This window comes from Abrus precatorius, unplaced genomic scaffold (genome assembly GCF_003935025.1).
Source record: "Abrus precatorius isolate BTA unplaced genomic scaffold, Abrus_2018 Scaffold10, whole genome shotgun sequence".
Lineage (NCBI taxonomy): Eukaryota > Viridiplantae > Streptophyta > Magnoliopsida > Fabales > Fabaceae > Abrus > Abrus precatorius.
Window position 1 is genome coordinate 29,671,920 of NW_020874292.1, and position 19,480 is coordinate 29,691,399.

Consider the following 19,480-nt stretch of genomic DNA (forward strand, 5'->3'; position numbering starts at 1 on the left):
TTTCAATTTTCCGCTCTTAACTTTTCACCTCTTAATAGTTTTAGTTTTTACCTATATATTGTTTTTGGGTACAAATTTGAAAAGTTACAAATAAGAAAAAAGTGAAATTGTGAGGTGTATAACAATAAAAAAAAAATTATAAATATTTTAGTTTTCATGTTTCTTGTTTTGTCGTTTTCTTTAACACTTGAAAAGCATACCAGCCTGCGAGGTCGAATTGAGGACACACAATTTTTCAATTAGTTTGGCAAATAGAGCTTTAACGTCTCTTTGTTTGGAGATTTTTTCAGAGAATTTCTACGATTATGTACAAGATGTAATTTAATTACCATTTAGGAGTATAACTGCACCTAAGGTATGACGAAGGAATGTGCTGAATCATTTTTTTAAGGTCTACAATGGTTGTCTTGTCCCCATAAACTGCCCAAACTCAGCTTGTCTTGTACCTATCAAGTCAATCTTCTAATACAAGCAAAACTTATTTGTTTTGTGTCTTCAATTAAGCACAATCACCTGCTTGAGCAAGCTTACCTTGAAATACCACAAAATATCACAAAAGGCAGCTGTGTTAAATATTAAAAGAAAGACATGTTCTTCATATTATCTTTAATAAAAGATATTTGTAATGTAAAAATATATAATTCTTATATACTAACAATGAACAGATGATCATGCATGAAATGAGAAAAAAAAGAGGTGATTTTATTATAATAAGATACAGAGGTTCATCACCTCATTGCATACAATCAGTACCGTAATACATGACACCAAAGTATTTATTTGTAGTACGTCTGGGTGTAACCAAACTTATGTTATTGGTGCAACAAAGTACGTACGTAGATAGCATGGAAATTAGATTACAGCACCACCACTGTCAATCTCGGCACCAGTGAAACTTTGGTCACCTTCACCATCATGGACGAAGGAGTCCTCAGTTCCTAAGGAGGGGACAGTACCATAACATTTTTTGGAGTCAATCTGTCCTCTACTCTTAATCTTGGCATTTTTGAAATCTTGATTCCCTTTCCCCCCCGTCTTCTTGAATGATCCTGAGGTGCCACTTGTGCCTGTATGGGTAGTAGCCTTTGATGATGACATGTTGAATTGCCCTTAAATTATATTGTGTTTCAGTGACTAGATGGTTTTGATGATCCTTGCTATCTTTGCTTCCATTTATATAGATGTAGGTGATTAACTAGATAAGAGAATCGTTTTCTTGAGTATATGTGAAGCTAGCTACTAGTTGCATATAATATTGATTCCCCAAGAGAATTTGGAAATTAATTACAAGTGAATATTATTTTATTTATTTTATTTTTCTTCTATGTATAATTATTTGTTATAGAATTATCTAAATTTAACACAGTCATGTAATATATTGTTAACTATAACGCTATGTCCTGCTAATATTCAGATATTTTCAATTTTTATTATACATAGATTGTTGGAGTTTACGTGTAACTGTGAAATATCAAACTATTTATCATTTATTCTTTTTCCTTTAAAAAATATCCGAATTTAAAAAATTATACTATTTTTGAAAAATAATTTTTACTACGCTTCTGTTCGTTGTAATTTAAATAACTTCACCACTCGTAAGCAAGTATAAGTATGTTCTTTTAGAGCTTTTTTTTCTTTATTTTTTTCAACTTTTAGTGTCATCAATAGTAAATTTTAAATACCCAGTTATTAGTTTTATGACTTCAAAAATACTTTTCAAGGGAAGGGAATAAAATTTAAAATTAAAAGAAAAAAATATAATTTCATCATTTTCAATAAAAGGGAATAATATATCTTTTTTATTAAAATAATATTATTTATTAACAAATAAAATCTACTAAGCATTAAGATTTCTTTTATTAGTATAAAATTTGTTTAATAAAAGTTAAAAGTTTAATATAAATATTATAAATCTACACTAATGCCATGACATACTGAATGGTGGAAAAACTAATGGAGTTAAAATTGTTAATAAAAAATATCTATTTACAACATGTTTAAAAAATTGAGGGATCAAAGTAAATATTTTTCAAAAAACTACAAGTGTAAATTTATCTTTTCTTTTAATATAAACCCATTATGTCTATGCTAGTACTTTAATTTCTATTTGACAAAATTTATATTAATAAGGACTAATTTAATGCTAAATGGTTAGTATATGAATTTGTTTTATTAGTGGTTTAACATAAATTTATGAATTTAATTTTGACATAATGTTAGTGTAAAAATATTTTTACTCTTAACTAATTAAAAAAATACTGTAGATGTGTCATACGTGATTAAATAATGTAAAAAAATAGATAGCATCAATATACTTTAATTCAAATATAAAAAATTATTATAAAATTCATTTATTTAAAATTTTTTATTAGTTTACTCGAGAGTCTACACAATTTATATAGAAGAAATTAATCAATTACACAAGAATCTTTTTTAATAAGTGAATCAAGTGGAAGAAATAAACTTGAGAATTTTCTTGATATCAAATTCCACAACCACGTGTTGCATTTTAAAAGTAAATTGAATCAAGCTTTCACTTGCTCAACAAGTGGGAATAAAGGAAAATCAATTTAAATTCAGCATATGTTCGAAAATAATTCCAAATGCCTATGTCAAAAAATCAAAAGAAGATGCCTCGTTCTATTCTCAAAGATAAAACATTCAATATTCCATTTATCTGATTATCTGTATTAATTTTATAGTTGGAACCTTTTTCTTATAAGCATTTTATCCTATAATATTTTAAATAACCATTCTCTGTTGAAAGAAAAGACCCTCCATAGCATTAAAATTCCTGGACACTTTGCTTCCAATTTGAAGGTTGATAATTCCACAAAGCGATGATTTTATCGCCCATTATTCCCTTGGTAATGTTTACTCAACAGATATTCGACATGGGCATAGAAAAAAAAATTTAAATCAAGTTCATGTTCAACAAGTAGAAATTAAATACACTGTTCAAATTAATCATATAACATAATTGTGAGCTTTTGCTGTGTTACTTATATTGAAGACTTTAATATTATAACCATAACTTAAGGTGATTGCACAAATATAAAGTGAGATAAACTCCAAAACACACCCTAAATGATAATATAGAGATTATTTTAAGTGGATTAATAAAAATAGGTTTATAAAGAATTAATATAATTTTCAATACAATATTTTTACTTCATTAATTTATTTATTTAGGGTAATAATATAATTTGTCTGATTCGATAAGATATTTTATATGGATTCTATAAGACGTTTATGCTTATTCCATTTCATTTCAAGAATTTGGGGGCACTTGTAGACAGAGACAAAGGGATAAAGTAGCCAAACATGGAGTTAACACGTGTAGGTTTTAGGAAATCAAGAATCACTTAAAGGGCAAGTATGGAGAGTTTTTCTTTCTTTTTTACTTTTTTTGTGTTGAGTGAGTATGGTGGGCATCTACGACAAATTTAAAAGTTAATTAAAACAAAGCTTAAAAAAATTAATCCTTATAAATGTTATTCTGAAGTTAATTTTTACAAAACAAATGTTAATACTTAGTTCTTAATATTTTAAAAGGATAACAGATTAATCCCTATCATAAAAAATTTTGTTAAGATTTAATTCTTGATAAAGATTAATTTTTTACTTTTTTTTTAAATGTCAGAGACTAAATATTAATATTTTTTTATAAAAATTAATTCTAAAAATAGTAATATTTATAAGAACTAAAATTTTATTTAAGTTTAATAATAATAATAATAGATGAAAATTGAAAATACAAACAAAAATATGTGAAGCTTCATGCATATAAATCCACACTCACACAATAAAACCTGAAGCTTCCTTTAATAGTTGATACGGGCACAATTTCTCACTTCTTTACCTTAATCTTTACAAGAATTATAGCTTTCATGATAAATATTTTGATGCCGGGGGGACAAAAAAGGAGGCAGGCAAGAAGCACAGAACAGAGAGAAAAAGATAATGAAAAAAAAAAAAAAAAGAGAAGTGAAGCCTAACCCACTATATCTGCGGTCAACTTGTCCAAAATGTTGAGTCCATTCTGAGAAGCAATTACCACTGTGCATCTGTGATACATAACAATACAAATAAATAACTTGTAAATAACTTGGTAAATCTGACATGTTCTAAAGTGACTAAAAAGTTGACCATGCTTGTATTTCACTCCTCCAACAAAATAAATAAACCAAGTGTTGTTTAGAGATTAGGGGTATACAATAAAAATCTATGTATAGTAAGTTTTTATTAAAAAAACACATAATAACACTAAATTCCATACAACTTTTAATAAAAAATTATTATTTATTAATTTTTTATCATATCTCCTCGAGCACACGTTAAAAAAACCAAATAACAAATAAACTTGTTTGAGGAACATAGCAAGATATGGCATTAGAGAAAGGATTGTGGAAGAGAAATATTGCCTGAATAAAAAACCAGATCAGGTTTACAGAAAATCATTCTACCAATCCTTTCAAGTACTAACCGATATTTTGATACAATACTATCAATTACTAAGACAGAAAACTCACGGGATTTTAGTTATGACACCATGGTCCACAACACCATCAACTTTACCAAGGCTTTTTGCTACTTCAGCTGCGAGTAATACTAAGTCAATGGAATGGAACAACACAAATACTGAGACTAAGCACTTGAAACAGGCATCACAATTGCAGAACTTACCAAGGTTTTCTATTGGAGATGTAAAGATAACATCAAGAACATTATGTCCTTCTCTGGTCAGTAGTGGGAAGTCACCTCCAAGTGGACCTGCTTGCCCTATAGATGGTCTTCTCCAGACCTTCATTTACAAAGAGAAACAATAAATATAATCACATTGTGAAGGTTTTTTTTGATAAAAATAATAAAGAGAATAAATGGAAATAGGAGTAGGAATATAAGAAATCCCCTTCATCAAATAAAAAAATGAAATACAGGATACAAAAGTAGTGTACATGGCTCAAAAAGAACTTTCCAAACTATCCATGTATAACTTCAAGTCCACAATATAAATTAAAGTAAACAACCATGAGTTAGAACCCTGATAGAACTCAAGAAAACAACTCTGGCATTACATTCCACTTTTGTAATTCAGAAACCTTGCTATGTCATTGCTTCAAATTTCTGGATAAAAAGGATATGGTTTTGAGGTCTTTCTAGGTCTTATTTTTATACATTTTTTCCCTGTTTCTGATTAAAAATACTGCTGTTCAAAACTTTTCAATATCGAAGTCCTGGAAAATTTAGTTTCTCAGAAGGGTTAAAGACTTTGTTTGACACTTCTGACAATTTTTAGAATTAACATAAGTGATCTGCTACAAAATTGTTGGCCTGACAAGGCTATTCCTCTTGATGTTTGCATCATTTGTTTTCTTCAAAAACAAATAATCATATTTGCATTGTGACTGTGAAGTTCCGTTAGCAACTTTGTAATTGAGTTTTCTTAACACTTCTTTAGGAGAATGGACTTGTTCTATTCACTGGGCAGTATAGCAAATGTTAGCATGGAGTAACACACTGTTCTTTTGCCTAGAGAAACATCATAATGAAAAAAAACGACTACATATTAAATATAATATTTTTTTGAATTGGAAGTGTTTATTGACCATGTGAACCAAATGGGGAGGTCCCAATAACTCTGCACCATTATGTAAACTTTGTTGATCCTCAAGAAAGTAGGCTGATATATCTTTAATTTTGATCCACTTCTTGTGTAAAATTTTATTACACTATCATTTTATCACGTATTGCCATTTCATCAAAAGAGTATGACCTCTCATGTTGTTGTTGTCATAGTCAAACTCTTTTGATGTGACAAAAAATGATTGGTTTAGGACAGATGAGAAAGAGACAATAGAAGCTCGCCGTCAGAAAAACTGATCAAATAGAGTAGCCCAAAGTAGAGGTAGACCAAGAAAGACTCAAATGAAAATCATGAAAAAAATAGCTAAAATTAAATAGCCTCTCCAAAGATTTGGTTATGGACAGAACACAATGGCATCACTTGATTCGTGGAGCAAAAACCCCACTTAGTGGAAAAAGCTTTGGATTGTTGTTGAGGATCACAACAAAATCCTAAATCATTAAATAGGGCAGCCTATACACAGTTATATTCAGTATCTGTAAAACAAATAAGGAGTTCTTTATGTCCTTATGTTGGTAGGCAAGCAACTAGATATAATATTTTGTTTTTATTATATGCATGAGTAAAAACTCTGAAAAAGAGTAAATGCAGAGAGAACCTCAGCATCACCCAGAAACATGTCATCAATCTCCTCAGCAATTGCCATCCAGTTCAGCTACAAGGAAAACAGAGTATTAAAGACAAATATACACAAGAAAAAATCAATAAGCTAATAATTTGCATAGCTGCTTACAGACTGAATTAAAACTGGAATAGAACCTTCCAGACCACCTTTGTACTGGTTTTCTTCGATAATGAACACAAGTTTATTGGTAGCATTTAGTATAGACTGCAAAAAAAAAAAGAGGGAGGGGGGGGGATTCAATTATTGACACAAGATAATTGATCTTCACAAACAAATACAGAAGAGAATGGTATAGCAACTCACCTTCTCCTGGATTATGGATTCCTCACCTTGCAATTTCCGACGCCCAATGATAGCAACAAGGGTCCCTTCTTCTATGACGTCAGCATCATCAAATGCAAAGTCAATCTACAACAGAGCAATTGCCAATGAATCTACGGTAAGATTTCAGTTCTATACAAATTAAAATCAAAGATGCACTCAACTTTACACATCAAGACAGTCCACCATTATTATTTTTCTTTTCAATTTAATTTCGTTGTACCAAAAGATTTCTTCAAAGTTATGCATTTATGAATAATGATAGAGATTTCTTTGTTTTTTTTTTAAATATTTCATCAGGGATTGCATACAAGGCTTCCTGTTCTTGTAAAATTTCTGTGAAGCATCCAAGAGCCCTCTAAAACAAGAAACACCCAACATTAAAGGAAAATGTAGAAGATGACTATTTTTGTGCACACTTGAGAACAGTCTTGGTACGTATCCAATGGAATCCCAGCCTTTGCTGCTTCACTTGCACTTGCAATAGACCTGCATCAACCAATGCATCAATGTCAAATGGTTTGGAGGAATTTACATCTTGACATACAAATTGGAAGTGATATGGCTTTACAGAACAGCAATGATCAATACTTGCATCGTATAGAGAAATTTCTATCAAAGAAGTAGTCAAAATTCAGAAAGCATTGTTCAACTTCAACTTTCAACACATAGCACTATGCTTAAAAAATAAAAATACTTTAGCCAAAAGGGAAAAAGAAATGTATGGAGAAGGAGCTCACATGGGAATCCCTACTATATCCTTCAAATTACCAGTTCGAAGCTGGCGACCCAAATGCTGAATGGCCATACCAGATGCATGACCAGACCCCAATCCTACAACCATGCCATTTTTCACATATGTATCCACCTACCAAACAACAACACAATGCTACAAAATCGTTAATCTCCCAATAAAATGGGCAACGGTCAAGCAGAAAAAAGGGGTATTTGACACATTACAAATGCACAATTTTGACAAATATACACACTGTTTGCAAATAAGACAGAAAAACTCTGAACATAGGCACAATAGCTATTGACTTGGAATGAACCTTTTGCCTTGCATGGAAAAACCAAAAGAAGGAAAATTATGAAACTTGCACTTGCAGAGCACATAGTGCAAACAATGGGAATCACTGACATTAAGGATGCTTCACTATTTTGCCAACTAATTCCATAAATAACAAAAAGGGATGTTGGAAACATCATCAAAATACGATTTTGATTGATATTGCAAAAAATATAGTGCAAGAAACATTATAATTATAGTCACTAAATTGGCATGAAAAACAGGAAATTCATGAAATTCAGTAAAATACAACAAAATGAACAAAGTGTGAATATTGAAGACAATGATAATCATCAATTGATAGTTCATACAGTGTATTGTGCTGCTCGGAGGAGAGCAGAACTGTCATCGAGACAGGAGCGAGTCACCATCCTCACAAAATTGGGTCCGCTTCTGCTACCCAGAAGAACTGTGGGTGAGTGCAGAAGAAGCCTGGTGGAAAACGATGAAGATGAAGCTACTGAAGCCATTGCTGTTCAATTTTCACTCTGCAATTTCATCAAGGCTTTTGCTACTGATAATGGATAAGGGATTATGGCCACTCTATTCACAACAGCACATGGAAATATATTTGTTTTGTAATTTGCTTTAGCATTTAAATGAGTATAAAAACAAATTTATTATTACTCACAAGATTATTTAATTCAGAGCTCTTTCATTAACAAAGAAATAAATTTTATGTTGATCAGCTTAATATTCAATAAAGATTATATAAATCATTAAAGTAAAACACATGAATTAGAGCATGTGATTGCAGATGAAGTGTAAGTATACATTGTTAACATATTAAATCAGAAAAATAAAAGTTGTCTATCAATGTATAATTTAAAATAAAATAATAGGAATTTAAACTCCGTTGAATATTAAATAAAATAAAATAATGAACTTCAAGTGGTTGCATAGTTAAAGCATAAATAATGGTATAATTTAGCCAAGTTCAATAAGTGCATATTTTATATTTTTTTGTGGAATTTATCATGATATATAATTTATTTTTACTTTAAACAACTTAGGTAACTTTTTATTCGAAAAATTTACTCTTATTTTATCATTGTCATATAAGTTATTTTAGGAGTGTAACCCCAAGTGATATCGTTTTTTGTGTGAAAAAATTGTGTTCAAACTATTGTTAAAATGTTCTTCCTCCCGTACAAAGTTTTCTTATCTATGCTTTTTTATAACTATTAAATTGGGAGTTGGGTGAGAATTTTTAAATAGAACTATATACTAATTTGGCAGTCTTTGACAAACAAACATGTTCTTTCCCGGGACATCTCGGTTTATGGAAGTGCTTGGTTGCATCATTGCATGTCCCTCACGAACATGACTAGTGCAAGTGAGTACTAAGAAAGGCTCTTCATAATTAACCATATAAAACGAATGAAATGGTTCCCCGTGATGCCATCATCATCGTGCCAAGAATGTAGGTAGTAATATATGCATGAATTCCCGATTCTAAGCTTATTTGTCGCTCATTCTTCATGTCCTTTAGTATTTATATAACCATTTCTTTACTCATATAATAAAAAAAGTTAAAGTTTTTATTGAAAATTATAGTGTTTAATATTATCAATGTATTATATTTTGTGGGATCTTATGAATTTTAATATTGGTTTATTGTAGATTTTTTAATGTGCATCTTTAAACACACGTTTATTTAATAAATAGAAACAAAACGGATACAGCTTACTTATCCAAGTGAATTCAACCAATGGCTTTCCACAGTACATCTTTTTGTTCCCTTTGTTCTTCTTTTCACATTGTTTTTCTCTTCAACTTCACTTTTGTTTCACACACTGTCAACGTCTCCCGCAAGCGAATCAAAGAAATTTGTTGTCAAACTCAAAATCCAGACTTTTGTGTAACCTCTCTCGAAGAATTTTTTTAGGGGATTAAAAAGTTGATTTGAACGAACTTGGCATAGTCTCAATACTTTTGGCCTCAGCACAAGCTCGTTTGAACAAGTATGCTGTAGAACAGCTTATCCAAACTATGGTTGATCATGATCCCAAAACAAAGACCCATCTTGAGAATTGTCAGATTGATTATGATGCTATTCTTAAACATTTACAAGGTGCATATCGTTTATCAAACCAGAAGGATTACAAGGGCATGGTTGAATTTGTGAATGATGCTGCTATGTCGACAGATGAATGCACAATGGAGATTGTGCATTTAGAGGATTCACTGTCCTCTTGGAAAGAAGATAACCAAAAAATGGTGTGGCTCAATGACACTGCTCATGTCATTCTTGGCATGCTTAACAAATGATTGCACTGAGTGCTACAGATTATGAAGTATAGGAAGCAAAATAAGGAAGCGGTTCTGGTAGTGTAAATTTCATCCACACTTCAATAACCAGTAATATTTCTGAGTAGTCATTTAAGATATGACCTCTTATCTGTATGAATGAAAGAATGCATTAATCTCTCTATTCAACATTATATGGGACAAATGGAGAAATTTTACTATGCTCTTTAGGATTTGTATTGTGCTTGATCTACTATGGTCTATAATGACAACATTTTTTTCCTGGGAAATCGGCAATAACTAATGATAGAGGATTAAAAAGGGCAAAAAATGTAAGGTCCCTTTTTAAGAGGAAAGAATATTGTGATCTTCGTAAAGCTTAGAAGATCAAACCTTAAATATGTGAATTCATTGTCAAGAAAAGTGTTATAGGAGCTTAAAACCTGATTAAAGCACTATTCTTTATGTACTAAGAGTAAAATCTTTTGTGTAATAGCATATTTTGTGTAGTGGATCAAAACTACAAAGATGAATACAAATATTATTAGACTAGTTTGTCTCAACTTTTGAAAAATATAATTTTAAAAATATATAAAAATGATTTTTTTAGAGATTTTATAATAATTAGAAGTTACTTTTTGTTCGTTTACAATTATAAAAAAATATTTTTTAATTTTAGTAGATAGTTATAATTTCAGCTTTTTTCTAGAAGTTATTTAAAACAAGTTCTCGAAAAAAGTTAAAATTAAATTATTTATGGTTTTTGAGTTTTTCATAATTTTAACCAAACAATCTTAAAAACTTCAGTGTCTATTTTTTTTTTAAAAAAATTAAAGTGTTTTTTATGGAAAAAATTAACAAATGGGTTCATTATTGATATAATATTGTAAATTAAAAAATAATTTATTATTTTATAGCAAATCTGAAACAATTTCTCAATCTGGAGTTTTTTTGCCACGTGGATCAAATTTTTGCCAAACGGCTGGCGAAAGTATTAATTTTTAAATTTTTTAATATCTATTTCGCCACAAAAAATACAAAATATGACTTCTTAGAGCGGTTAATTTAAAACCGCTCTCATAATTCTATTTTAGAGAGCGGTTCCATTTGAACCGCTCTCAGAAGTGCATATTAGAGAGCGGTCCTGCCTGAACCGCTCTCTTAGATTTAAAATGAACGGCTGGAGAGATTTTGATACACGTGGCAACATCTGAGATGATTCGCGCTGCTTTTTTCTTTTCAATGTTTCATAACTTATTCCTCGTTTTATTTGAATTACTTTTTTACTTCCTTCAAAACTTACTCCTTTATTTCCTTCATAGATTCTACCATTCCAATATATAATAATAACAATCTCACTCATCCTGCATTTTATTCAAATAAACTTTATTTAATATTTAAACTTTACAATAATTAACATAAATAAAATAAACAATACTTATTAATTAAATATAACTAAAATTATACATTCAAAATTAAATAATAAAATTATTAAATAACACATATCTGAGATTTTCTTCTAATGTGTCCTTTCGGTGAAAATGAGAGAAGGGTTGGGGTATATATACAACGTTCAAACTTTGCAATTGGAGTGTGCAATTTCGCCACTAAAATGAAGAATTCGTTATTCGTTTCGCCAGTCCCGTAACGAAATTAATTTAAAAATATATTAAAAGAAAATTTTTGCCATCAAATATGCAAAACTATACTTTACGTGAAACGTGTCAAATTCTTATACATTTCACAATTCAGTTGACGAAATTCTTTTGCCAGTACCAACAATAGTTTGGAGACACGTGTTACTGTATATACCTAAGAGAGCGGTTCCTGCAGGACCGCTCTCTAATATGTACTTCTAAGAGCGATTCATGTGTAACCGCTCACTAACATGACTTTTGAGAGCGGTTCAAAAGGAACCGCTCTCTAAAATGAGTTATGAGAGCGGTTCATGAGCAACTGCTCTTTAAAATAGACTTGTGAGAGCGGTTTTAATTTAACCGTTCTAAGAAGTCATATTTCATACTTTTTGTGGCGAAATAGATATTAAAAAAATTCAAAAATTAATACTTTCGCCAGTCGTTTGGCGAAAATTTGATCCACGTGGCAAAAAAACTCTAAATTGAAAAATTGTTTCAGATTTACTATAAAATAATAAATTATTTTTTAATTTACAATATTATAATAAATTTGCCGTAATAAGGCAAAAGTTGAGTCACTTCTAAAATAATCCTATGAAGAGAGTCACAAGTTGCATAGGAAATAAGAACTATCTGCTTCAACAACACTTTATGCTATTGATTATAGTTGTAATTAGATAGGATTTTGTAGAAAATGGTAAACTATATTTGGAGATGTTTTCATCAACCGTAGTTGTGTATTCTCTCTCCTTTGATACCTCTCTTGCACTTTGTTCAGATGTTGAAAAAAAACAGGGAGAAGGTAAAAAAAGTAAAGGATAAGTAAGAAGCATCCTCTGTTTGAATTGTATGTAAGAGAGGGAATAGAGAACTTTGGTAGGATATGTGGGTCTCACCACACAAAAAAAATCTATTTTGAGAGAAAATAAAGAAGGGACATTGGGAGCCATGAGAGAGAGAAAGAGAGTAGGGAGATGTAGGGAAGAGGCATTTTTTCATTTATTTTAAATATCAATATAACATAAAAAATATTGGAAATGCATGCTAGAAGTTCAACATCATGGATGAATAGGATTTATTTTAAAACCAGATTACACAGGTCAAAATGACAATTGTATAAGTAATGGAAAAGGGGTAATAATAAATCTACAACATCATTGATGCCAACAATCCGAAAGTCAGTTGCCATCACATTCCGGAAAAGTATCAGCATCCCATGATATCTTTAATAACCCTGAAAGAAGGGGGCAAGCACCAGATAAAAACAGTAACTAGGAGGGAAAAGAATGTCACTGCAGCACTCAACCTTGCTCTAGACCAAAACAATTTTATTTTTTAAAGGAAACCTTGCTGGAAATGTTATTTGAAAGCCAATCTAGTCCCTCGTATAAACCTTCACCAGAAGTAGCACATGTACTTTGGATATACCTGGGAAAAACATGCATGCACATATGTCAAGGATGCTTAATGTTTTGTGAGGACTTAAGAGGAGTAAAAATGACCATTATTTGTGGACTTTATTTACCAGTGTCGCTGTCTGAGAGAGTGTAGACCAAGTCTATCAGTGATTTCAGCAGCATTCATTGCATTAGGAAGATCTTGCTTGTTTGCAAAAACAAGCAATACAGACTCACTTAATTCATCCTATCCATGGAAAGAAACCAAATTAGCAGGGAAATTTTCATAGAACAGTTAAAACTACACCCGCACGCACACTCACACACACACCTCATTCAGCATCCTGTGCAACTCATCTCTAGCCTCAACAACACGATCTCGATCATTGCTGTCTACCACAAAGATAAGGCCTTGTGTGTTTTGGAAGTAGTGTCTCCACAATGGTCGAATCTGAAACAAACAAGCACTTGAACCGTTGTTGATAGAAATAGATATATAACAAAGACTAACATGGCCGTGGCAATAAATGCTAAATTTCAATAATGGGGTAGTAACTACTTAGGTAGATTACATAAACTACCATCAGGTACTTCAAGTAAGTAGCAAATAATATTCTAGTGTAATCTAGGACTAGGAGTCAAGACAAACAAAAACAAAAACCATATTGGAGCATCCTTGCAGATCAAGCATAACACAATCTTTCAAGCCACTTTCCTAACACCCCCACTTTCATATTGAGAAAAACATCATCATGGCTTTAGGTTAAAATGGAAACTATTGGACAAAGGTGAGTATTGCTACTTTTTCTTTACTTGTTTTATTTTTAATTTTAAAAAATTAAATCAGAGAAAAATTTACCTTACAAAAGTGAGTATTGCTATTTTAAGAGAAGGAGTATGTCTCTACGAAAACTTAAAAAAATTTCCTGTGGGATTGTCTACAACTAAAGTAGTTGAGAAGTGAGAACAATGTCTAGGTTCAAAAACGGTCAAAAATCAAATAAAAATCAGAGGGGAGAGATTTTATGATCACCTTATCCTGACCACCAACATCCCACACAGTGAAGCTAATGTTCTTATATTCCACAGTCTCCACATTAAATCCTGCATATATAATCATGTAAACAATCCAAAAATGCAATAATGTCATAAAACAAGTGTATTGCAATAAAAATGTTCAATAGTTTAAAAGTATTTTCATGGATCACATAAGATTGAAAATAAAACATACCAATAGTAGGAATGGTGGTGACAATCTCCCCTAACTTGAGTTTATACAATATTGTGGTTTTTCCAGCTGCATCAAGACCAACCATAAGAATTCGCATCTCTTTCTTAGCAAAGAGGCGAGAGAAAACCTTGCCAAAAGACAACCCCATTGAGTATCTGCCATTACAATAACCCAAAATTGGAGTAAATTAAAGGATACAATCATAATAGTAAAATAATTTTGAATTAACGTCAAACTATATGAAAATGATTTTGATAGGTAAGATATAACATTTTAAATCTAAAAAACTAACAATATTATGCGTAATATGGGTGATTATGTAATGAAACTACGTTTCTAATGGGTGCGATTCCAAAATCACATTTTCCTAAGTAGCAAAAGTTACACATAACGCCAGCGTTGGAGAGAGGGGTTACTTATTAATGTCAAGCTGAGTGATCATGGAAAACCAAAAAATCCATGATTTACAATGCGTGGAATCTTACACAGGGAAGAATTGCAAATGTTAGATCTTAATTCTTAAATTTAGTAAAATAATCGAACTTAAAAAATTATTCGTCCCTAGCTGAAGGGAATAATTCTTAGGTTGCAAAATCTTAAAAATGAAAGTCACATGGATTTGTATGATCAAACATTATGTACCTTGTAAGCCCAATTCAATGACATGCTAAGTGGTTCAATTGCATACAATCCAAACAAGAGAATTAAATTAAGTCACAACCGGAAAATAGAAACGGAAAGGGGAAGAAAGAAATGTATTTCACACTGTGGTCATGATTGGATCAAACGATAAAATCTTATGCACAAATTTGGATTTGAAAACATTAGAAAGAATAAAACAGAAAAAATGAATGAAAGGAATTGAATCCATACTGCAAAAGGAGACGAACTTACACGATGAGAAATGATAAGAGAGATAAATCAATAGAGATTTAGATTCAGAAGCAACTAGTACTCGCTCTTTCTCTATAAAAAGCCACGCCAAAATCGGAATTCAATGTGAAAATAAGTGAAATTAATAATATTTGTTGTACTTAAAATATGAGAGAAAAATACAAAGTGATAAGAAGTTTACTTCTTTTTAACGAAAATCTGAAGTTTGAATCATTTAAATAAATAAATAAAAACTCAACTCAAATTAATTAGAATTCAACTTTTGAACATCGAAGGTTAAAACTAAAAAATTAAGTTATTAAATTTCTTTCATTTTTTTGGGTCTAGTATAATTTCTTTCAAACAACCAACTTTTCTATATTAGAAGTTAAGAGAAAGAAATTTTCAAAGCCAGATTCTTAAGATCTCGATCTATCTACTATATAAACGGTACAAACACATGAATGCAGAAAAGGGGAAAACATAACTTGGTAAAAAATGAAATTTCCAACATTAACGTCCAACCCTTGCATATACAAGAATGGAGAGTTTTGTTATTCATAGTAATCTTATTCACAAAATTGCTTCCGGAAGATGGTATTTTTTATAATTTAACTTTCAAAATTTTCACCAAAACTGAAAGACATCTAACTAAGACAGTTATCGATGTTAAGTTTTTGCTGCACAAAAAAGTTTACTTGACTCAAAAACATTGGGATGAAGAACAACACAAGGCTCTGAAAACCCAAAGGAAGCTTGCTTTTGAAGGGACCATAAACAAATATCAAGGAATTAACCAATGAGCTCAGATTCCACCATACATTGTAGCCAAATATGCCCCACTTTTAGCAACATTATTCAATATTTGACTTTTGAGTTTTGACAGTTTTCAACTCACAGTTTGAGATCATTTATCAAGCAACTTATTGGAAATTTTCATAGCCCTTGCGTTTCTATATGCAATATGCCAATAGAATTCAGCCAGTCTCTATTCTGCTGTAGAATCCCTCTCCTAAATATTGTTCAATTTGCAAACAAACCACGAATTATAATGTCAATTAGAAGTTGACGGAATTGAAATGTCAAAGGAAGACATTAAATCCATTACATCACTAATCATACATTATCTGCAAAATTGCCCGGATAATTTGGGCTGTGTACTACAAGTGCCCTTGGAATGAAGAATAAAGTTAAAAACTATCATTCTCCATATACCACCCTACCCCAACAGCTCACAGAAGAAACAAAAATTCACGTAGTACAGCTTTTTAAGAAGCGAAAGTTATGTTGTCATTAAAAATATAGAAAATGAAACACATCTTTGAGAAAAGGTAGAGTGATTAGGCTTTGTTATACTTCATCGTATAGTGCTTGAGGTTGAAGGGATCCATCAATTTGCTGTCCTTGAGCACAAGCTAAACATGCTAAAATCAAGCTTGATGAGTCTTTGTCTCTGGTCTTACAGTACAATTGCACTTCTTATGTGAAAGACCTCATACTTGGTTGAACTGATAATCTCTCTGCCAAAAGGGTTAAATGAGAAAATAAATACGGCTTACTTTATAATAGCACATGCAAGTTGAAAGAAAGACAAATAAGGAATATATTAGAGCCATTTTTGTCAGAAATCAGCTAAGGTTTTTGACACAATTCAAATTCAATAAACGTTCTCAACATACAGTTATGAACTAAAGCTAAAAGCTTACTTAGATCAAGAATTTCCCCTACATAAAGGAGCAAGTAGAAATCACATCATGTGAATAATATACCAAAAAACGGCACGCGTGGCTCATATCACCTAACAATTCTCAAAATATAATTGATGTCAAAATAAATAAGCAAAGAAGTGACATACTTATCAGTTCATAAGTAACAATCATCGTTGTTCCATAAAGTGACATGTTTAAAAATCTTGGTCCAAATCCCCGGTAAAATCCCCACCATCCATCTTCCTTAAGGAGAGTCTTTGCTGTCTTCATTACTGATGGTCTTCCAGAACCATAGTTGTCCATAACCTTTGTGCAAATTGAAAACAACCATAATACAGTCAAGACTAAAAGAAGAAAGAGCTACTCAATAAAAGAAACACCAACTGATTGATTGACAGACATATAAATACAAATTTAAACTAAAAAAACACTTCCTTCTCAAACAACACCAAATCCTATAAACAAGAAATTTCATTTCATATACCTGAAGACGTGTTTTTACTGTATCTATGGGCGTAGTGATAACAGAGGAACAAGCACCAGCCACCATCCCAGCAGTAGCCTGAACTGTCACCATTTCCACATGTGAAGGTTTGTTCTCCATATCATCTTTGTAGCCCAAACTCCTACAACCAATAAGCATGCACATGAATTAAGAAAAAAAAAAAGAGGCTTAGGTGCATGTATGGAATTTGGATTCACATTTGAGGGATCATGGATCCACGTTGAATTAACCGTTACTCATATGTTTATAGGTCTTTCAATGTGTTTCCAAACACACTTAGCAGATGCTTCGAAAAACTTATAAGACACATTTTGACTTATAAAATCGACTTATGACCTTATAGCATGTGAACTTGTCACTATAAACTATTTTTTTCAAATAAGCTTGAGACTAATGAAAGATAAGTTATCATGTTATAAACTTTTATTTAACAATAAGTACTTATTTATCCAAACGCAGCATTAGAACAAGAGAGCACAGAATGCACCTCCAAATTATGTGTTGGGCTGCAGCATATGAACCCCACCAAAGTGCAGATGCAGGGGACTGAGTCACAGCCGTTAATCCAAAACCCCTATACAAACCACGAAAACCCTCAGTCTTCACAACCTTACGGACAACATCAAATGGACCTCTACAATATGTAGTCCCAGGAAGACCTTGAACCATTAACCTCTGACAAACCTGAGGAAAAAAAAATGATAACCACCCATGTCATTGTTAGAGGTAGAAAGAGAAGAATAATAGAAAATAGTGAATTTTATTAGTATAGTCCTATTATAGAATGAACCTTTATTTAATATCAATTAATTGACACATTATATCATTAAATGTCAAGCCATTACAAACAAAAATATTCATATCATAGCTAAAGAATTATGACATAACTTTTCATTTTTATAACCAATGCAATATTTTATTTTTAAAATTATTATTTCTAACAGTGATGACAATCGAAAAAGAGCATGAAAACAAGAAAAGGAATAAGTTGTATGAGAGTACCACATCCAAAGGCACAAAGTAAACACAAGAGAGCAAATTGGAGAACATGCCAGCCACTCCATTAGCGAGGGCAACACGAGAAGCTTCTGGAATGTGACAACCTTGGGTGTGTTTTAACATGATGTCCTTTGACATCTCGAGAGAGGTGAGAGCGATAACCCTCCCAGGCATTGAACCAATAGCAGAAGTGGCGAAACCTCTGAAGATTCCATGAATGCCATCGCTACGTAGAATGTGAGTGAACACTGAGATTCCCGGCACGTGTGAGCCTGCCACTTGCATCCGTGTCTTCACCACCGCTGTTGGATGAAGCAACGCTGATTGAGCAGTGAAGAGAACCGCACCAATGATGTGAAACTTGGTTTTATCCAACCTTATTTCAAATTCACACACACAACACAACTAAGATTATCGTCAATTTGAATTTGATTTAGAGTGTGTTAAGTAACTACCTGTCCCAGTTGATATCTGTGTCAGCGAGCGCCAACTGTGGAGTGGTGGTAGCCTCAGCTTCCATGGCCATTGATAATAACAAAAAACTTGATCTTTCTAGATGTTATGTTATGTATGCTAAGAATGGTTGTGTTGTGACAGCTAACAAACAAAGACGATTCCGAAACTCGTAAGAGCGAAGACAAGCATTTGAACGAAGGTTGGTATTGTCATGTGGTAACCGCTTCCGTAGAATGTTCGTGTCATTTCCGGGTCGACTCGTTTGCCTTATTTCCCCAACTATTTCACGTCAATAGAAATGCAGAATATAATAAAGGCAAAAAAAAAGAGAAACGCGGGAAGATTTACCATAAAACACTCACACATGTCTAATATTTAGATTAATTTATACATGAAAGTAATATATTTAGTAAATTCTAAGATTAAAATAATATTTTATATTTTTCATACGTGGAAGATTTTAATTATTAATGTTATATTGATTATATATAATAAAATGTGAGAGATTAGTAATTTATCTTAAAAAATAAAAATATTTTAAAAATTTTAAGATATTAAAATAATTATAATTGTTAATTTAATATATATAATATTTATTAAATTTATAGGCATGATAATAAATATTAACAATGATATTTATTTATTTACTTTATTGTGTTGAGTTTATGGTAAATCAAAAAATATATTACTTAATTTTAGGATATAGAAATTTAATAAATTTGTCATTAAGTATTTTTTTTCTGAAGATTTTTTTAAATATT

The 19,480-nt window shown here is 31.3% G+C and overlaps 3 protein-coding genes across 5 annotated transcripts; all 3 read right to left on the reverse strand.

The window, feature by feature from the left end:
* Nucleotides 1–238: 238 nt before the first annotated feature.
* LOC113853267 (probable ribose-5-phosphate isomerase 4, chloroplastic) lies at nucleotides 239–8,207 on the reverse strand. Of its 3 annotated transcripts, XM_027483815.1 has the most exons (10): nucleotides 7,974–8,207; nucleotides 7,334–7,461; nucleotides 7,013–7,082; nucleotides 6,576–6,680; nucleotides 6,381–6,476; nucleotides 6,246–6,302; nucleotides 4,687–4,804; nucleotides 4,533–4,599; nucleotides 4,000–4,067; nucleotides 239–531 (listed from the first exon to the last, which is right to left on the reverse strand). In XM_027483815.1, exons 1-10 carry the CDS (start codon nucleotides 8,130–8,132, stop codon nucleotides 500–502), a joined length of 900 nt encoding a protein of 299 aa, XP_027339616.1. In that variant the 5' UTR covers nucleotides 8,133–8,207; the 3' UTR covers nucleotides 239–499. The 3 variants fall into 3 exon arrangements, with proteins under 3 accessions (XP_027339616.1, XP_027339617.1, XP_027339618.1); XM_027483816.1 differs by lacking the exon at nucleotides 239–531 and having other exon boundaries at nucleotides 3,785–4,067; XM_027483817.1 differs by lacking the exons at nucleotides 239–531; nucleotides 7,334–7,461 and having other exon boundaries at nucleotides 3,914–4,067; nucleotides 7,974–8,146.
* A 4,567-nt stretch (nucleotides 8,208–12,774) lies between these two features.
* On the reverse strand, nucleotides 12,775–14,325 carry LOC113852228 (ADP-ribosylation factor 1-like). Its single transcript, XM_027482465.1, has 6 exons — nucleotides 14,178–14,325; nucleotides 13,980–14,050; nucleotides 13,272–13,397; nucleotides 13,075–13,193; nucleotides 12,896–12,977; nucleotides 12,775–12,783 (listed from the first exon to the last, which is right to left on the reverse strand). The coding sequence occupies exons 1-6, from the start codon at nucleotides 14,323–14,325 to the stop codon at nucleotides 12,775–12,777; spliced, it is 555 nt and encodes a 184-aa protein (XP_027338266.1).
* Nucleotides 14,326–16,682: 2,357 nt separating this feature from the next.
* Nucleotides 16,683–18,783, reverse strand: LOC113852229 (solute carrier family 25 member 44-like). Its single transcript, XM_027482467.1, has 6 exons — nucleotides 18,719–18,783; nucleotides 18,267–18,639; nucleotides 17,752–17,948; nucleotides 17,244–17,385; nucleotides 16,906–17,065; nucleotides 16,683–16,774 (listed from the first exon to the last, which is right to left on the reverse strand). Exons 1-6 carry the CDS (start codon nucleotides 18,781–18,783, stop codon nucleotides 16,683–16,685), a joined length of 1,029 nt encoding a protein of 342 aa, XP_027338268.1.
* Nucleotides 18,784–19,480: the final 697 nt, after the last annotated feature.

Bases quoted from the DNA above. Each gene is read 5' to 3' on its own strand.
- LOC113853267 (XM_027483815.1), bottom strand. From the start codon at position 8,132: ATGGCTTCAGTAGCTTCATCTTCATCGTTTTCCACCAGGCTTCTTCTG. The intron at 6,681-7,012 runs GTGTGCACAAAA...GCTCTGTTGTAG, and splicing joins CGTACCAAGACTGTTCTCAA to ATTGACTTTGCATTTGATGA. The intron at 4,068-4,532 runs GTGAGTTTTCTG...TATGTATCACAG, and splicing joins GGTGTCATAACTAAAATCCC to ATGCACAGTGGTAATTGCTT.
- LOC113852228 (XM_027482465.1), bottom strand. From the start codon at position 14,325: ATGGGGTTGTCTTTTGGCAAGGTTTTCTCTCGCCTCTTTGCTAAGAAA. The intron at 13,398-13,979 runs GTGATCATAAAA...TGTTTGTTTCAG, and splicing joins ATGTTGGTGGTCAGGATAAG to ATTCGACCATTGTGGAGACA. The intron at 13,194-13,271 runs GTGTGAGTGTGC...TTCCATGGATAG, and splicing joins GGATGCTGAATGAGGTGTGT to GATGAATTAAGTGAGTCTGT.
- LOC113852229 (XM_027482467.1), bottom strand. From the start codon at position 18,783: ATGGAAGCTGAGGCTACCACCACTCCACAGTTGGCGCTCGCTGACACA. The intron at 17,066-17,243 runs GTATATGAAATG...ATTTGCACAAAG, and splicing joins CAGTAAAAACACGTCTTCAG to GTTATGGACAACTATGGTTC. The intron at 16,775-16,905 runs GTATGTCACTTC...TCCTTTATGTAG, and splicing joins TGTTACTTATGAACTGATAA to GGGAAATTCTTGATCTAAGT.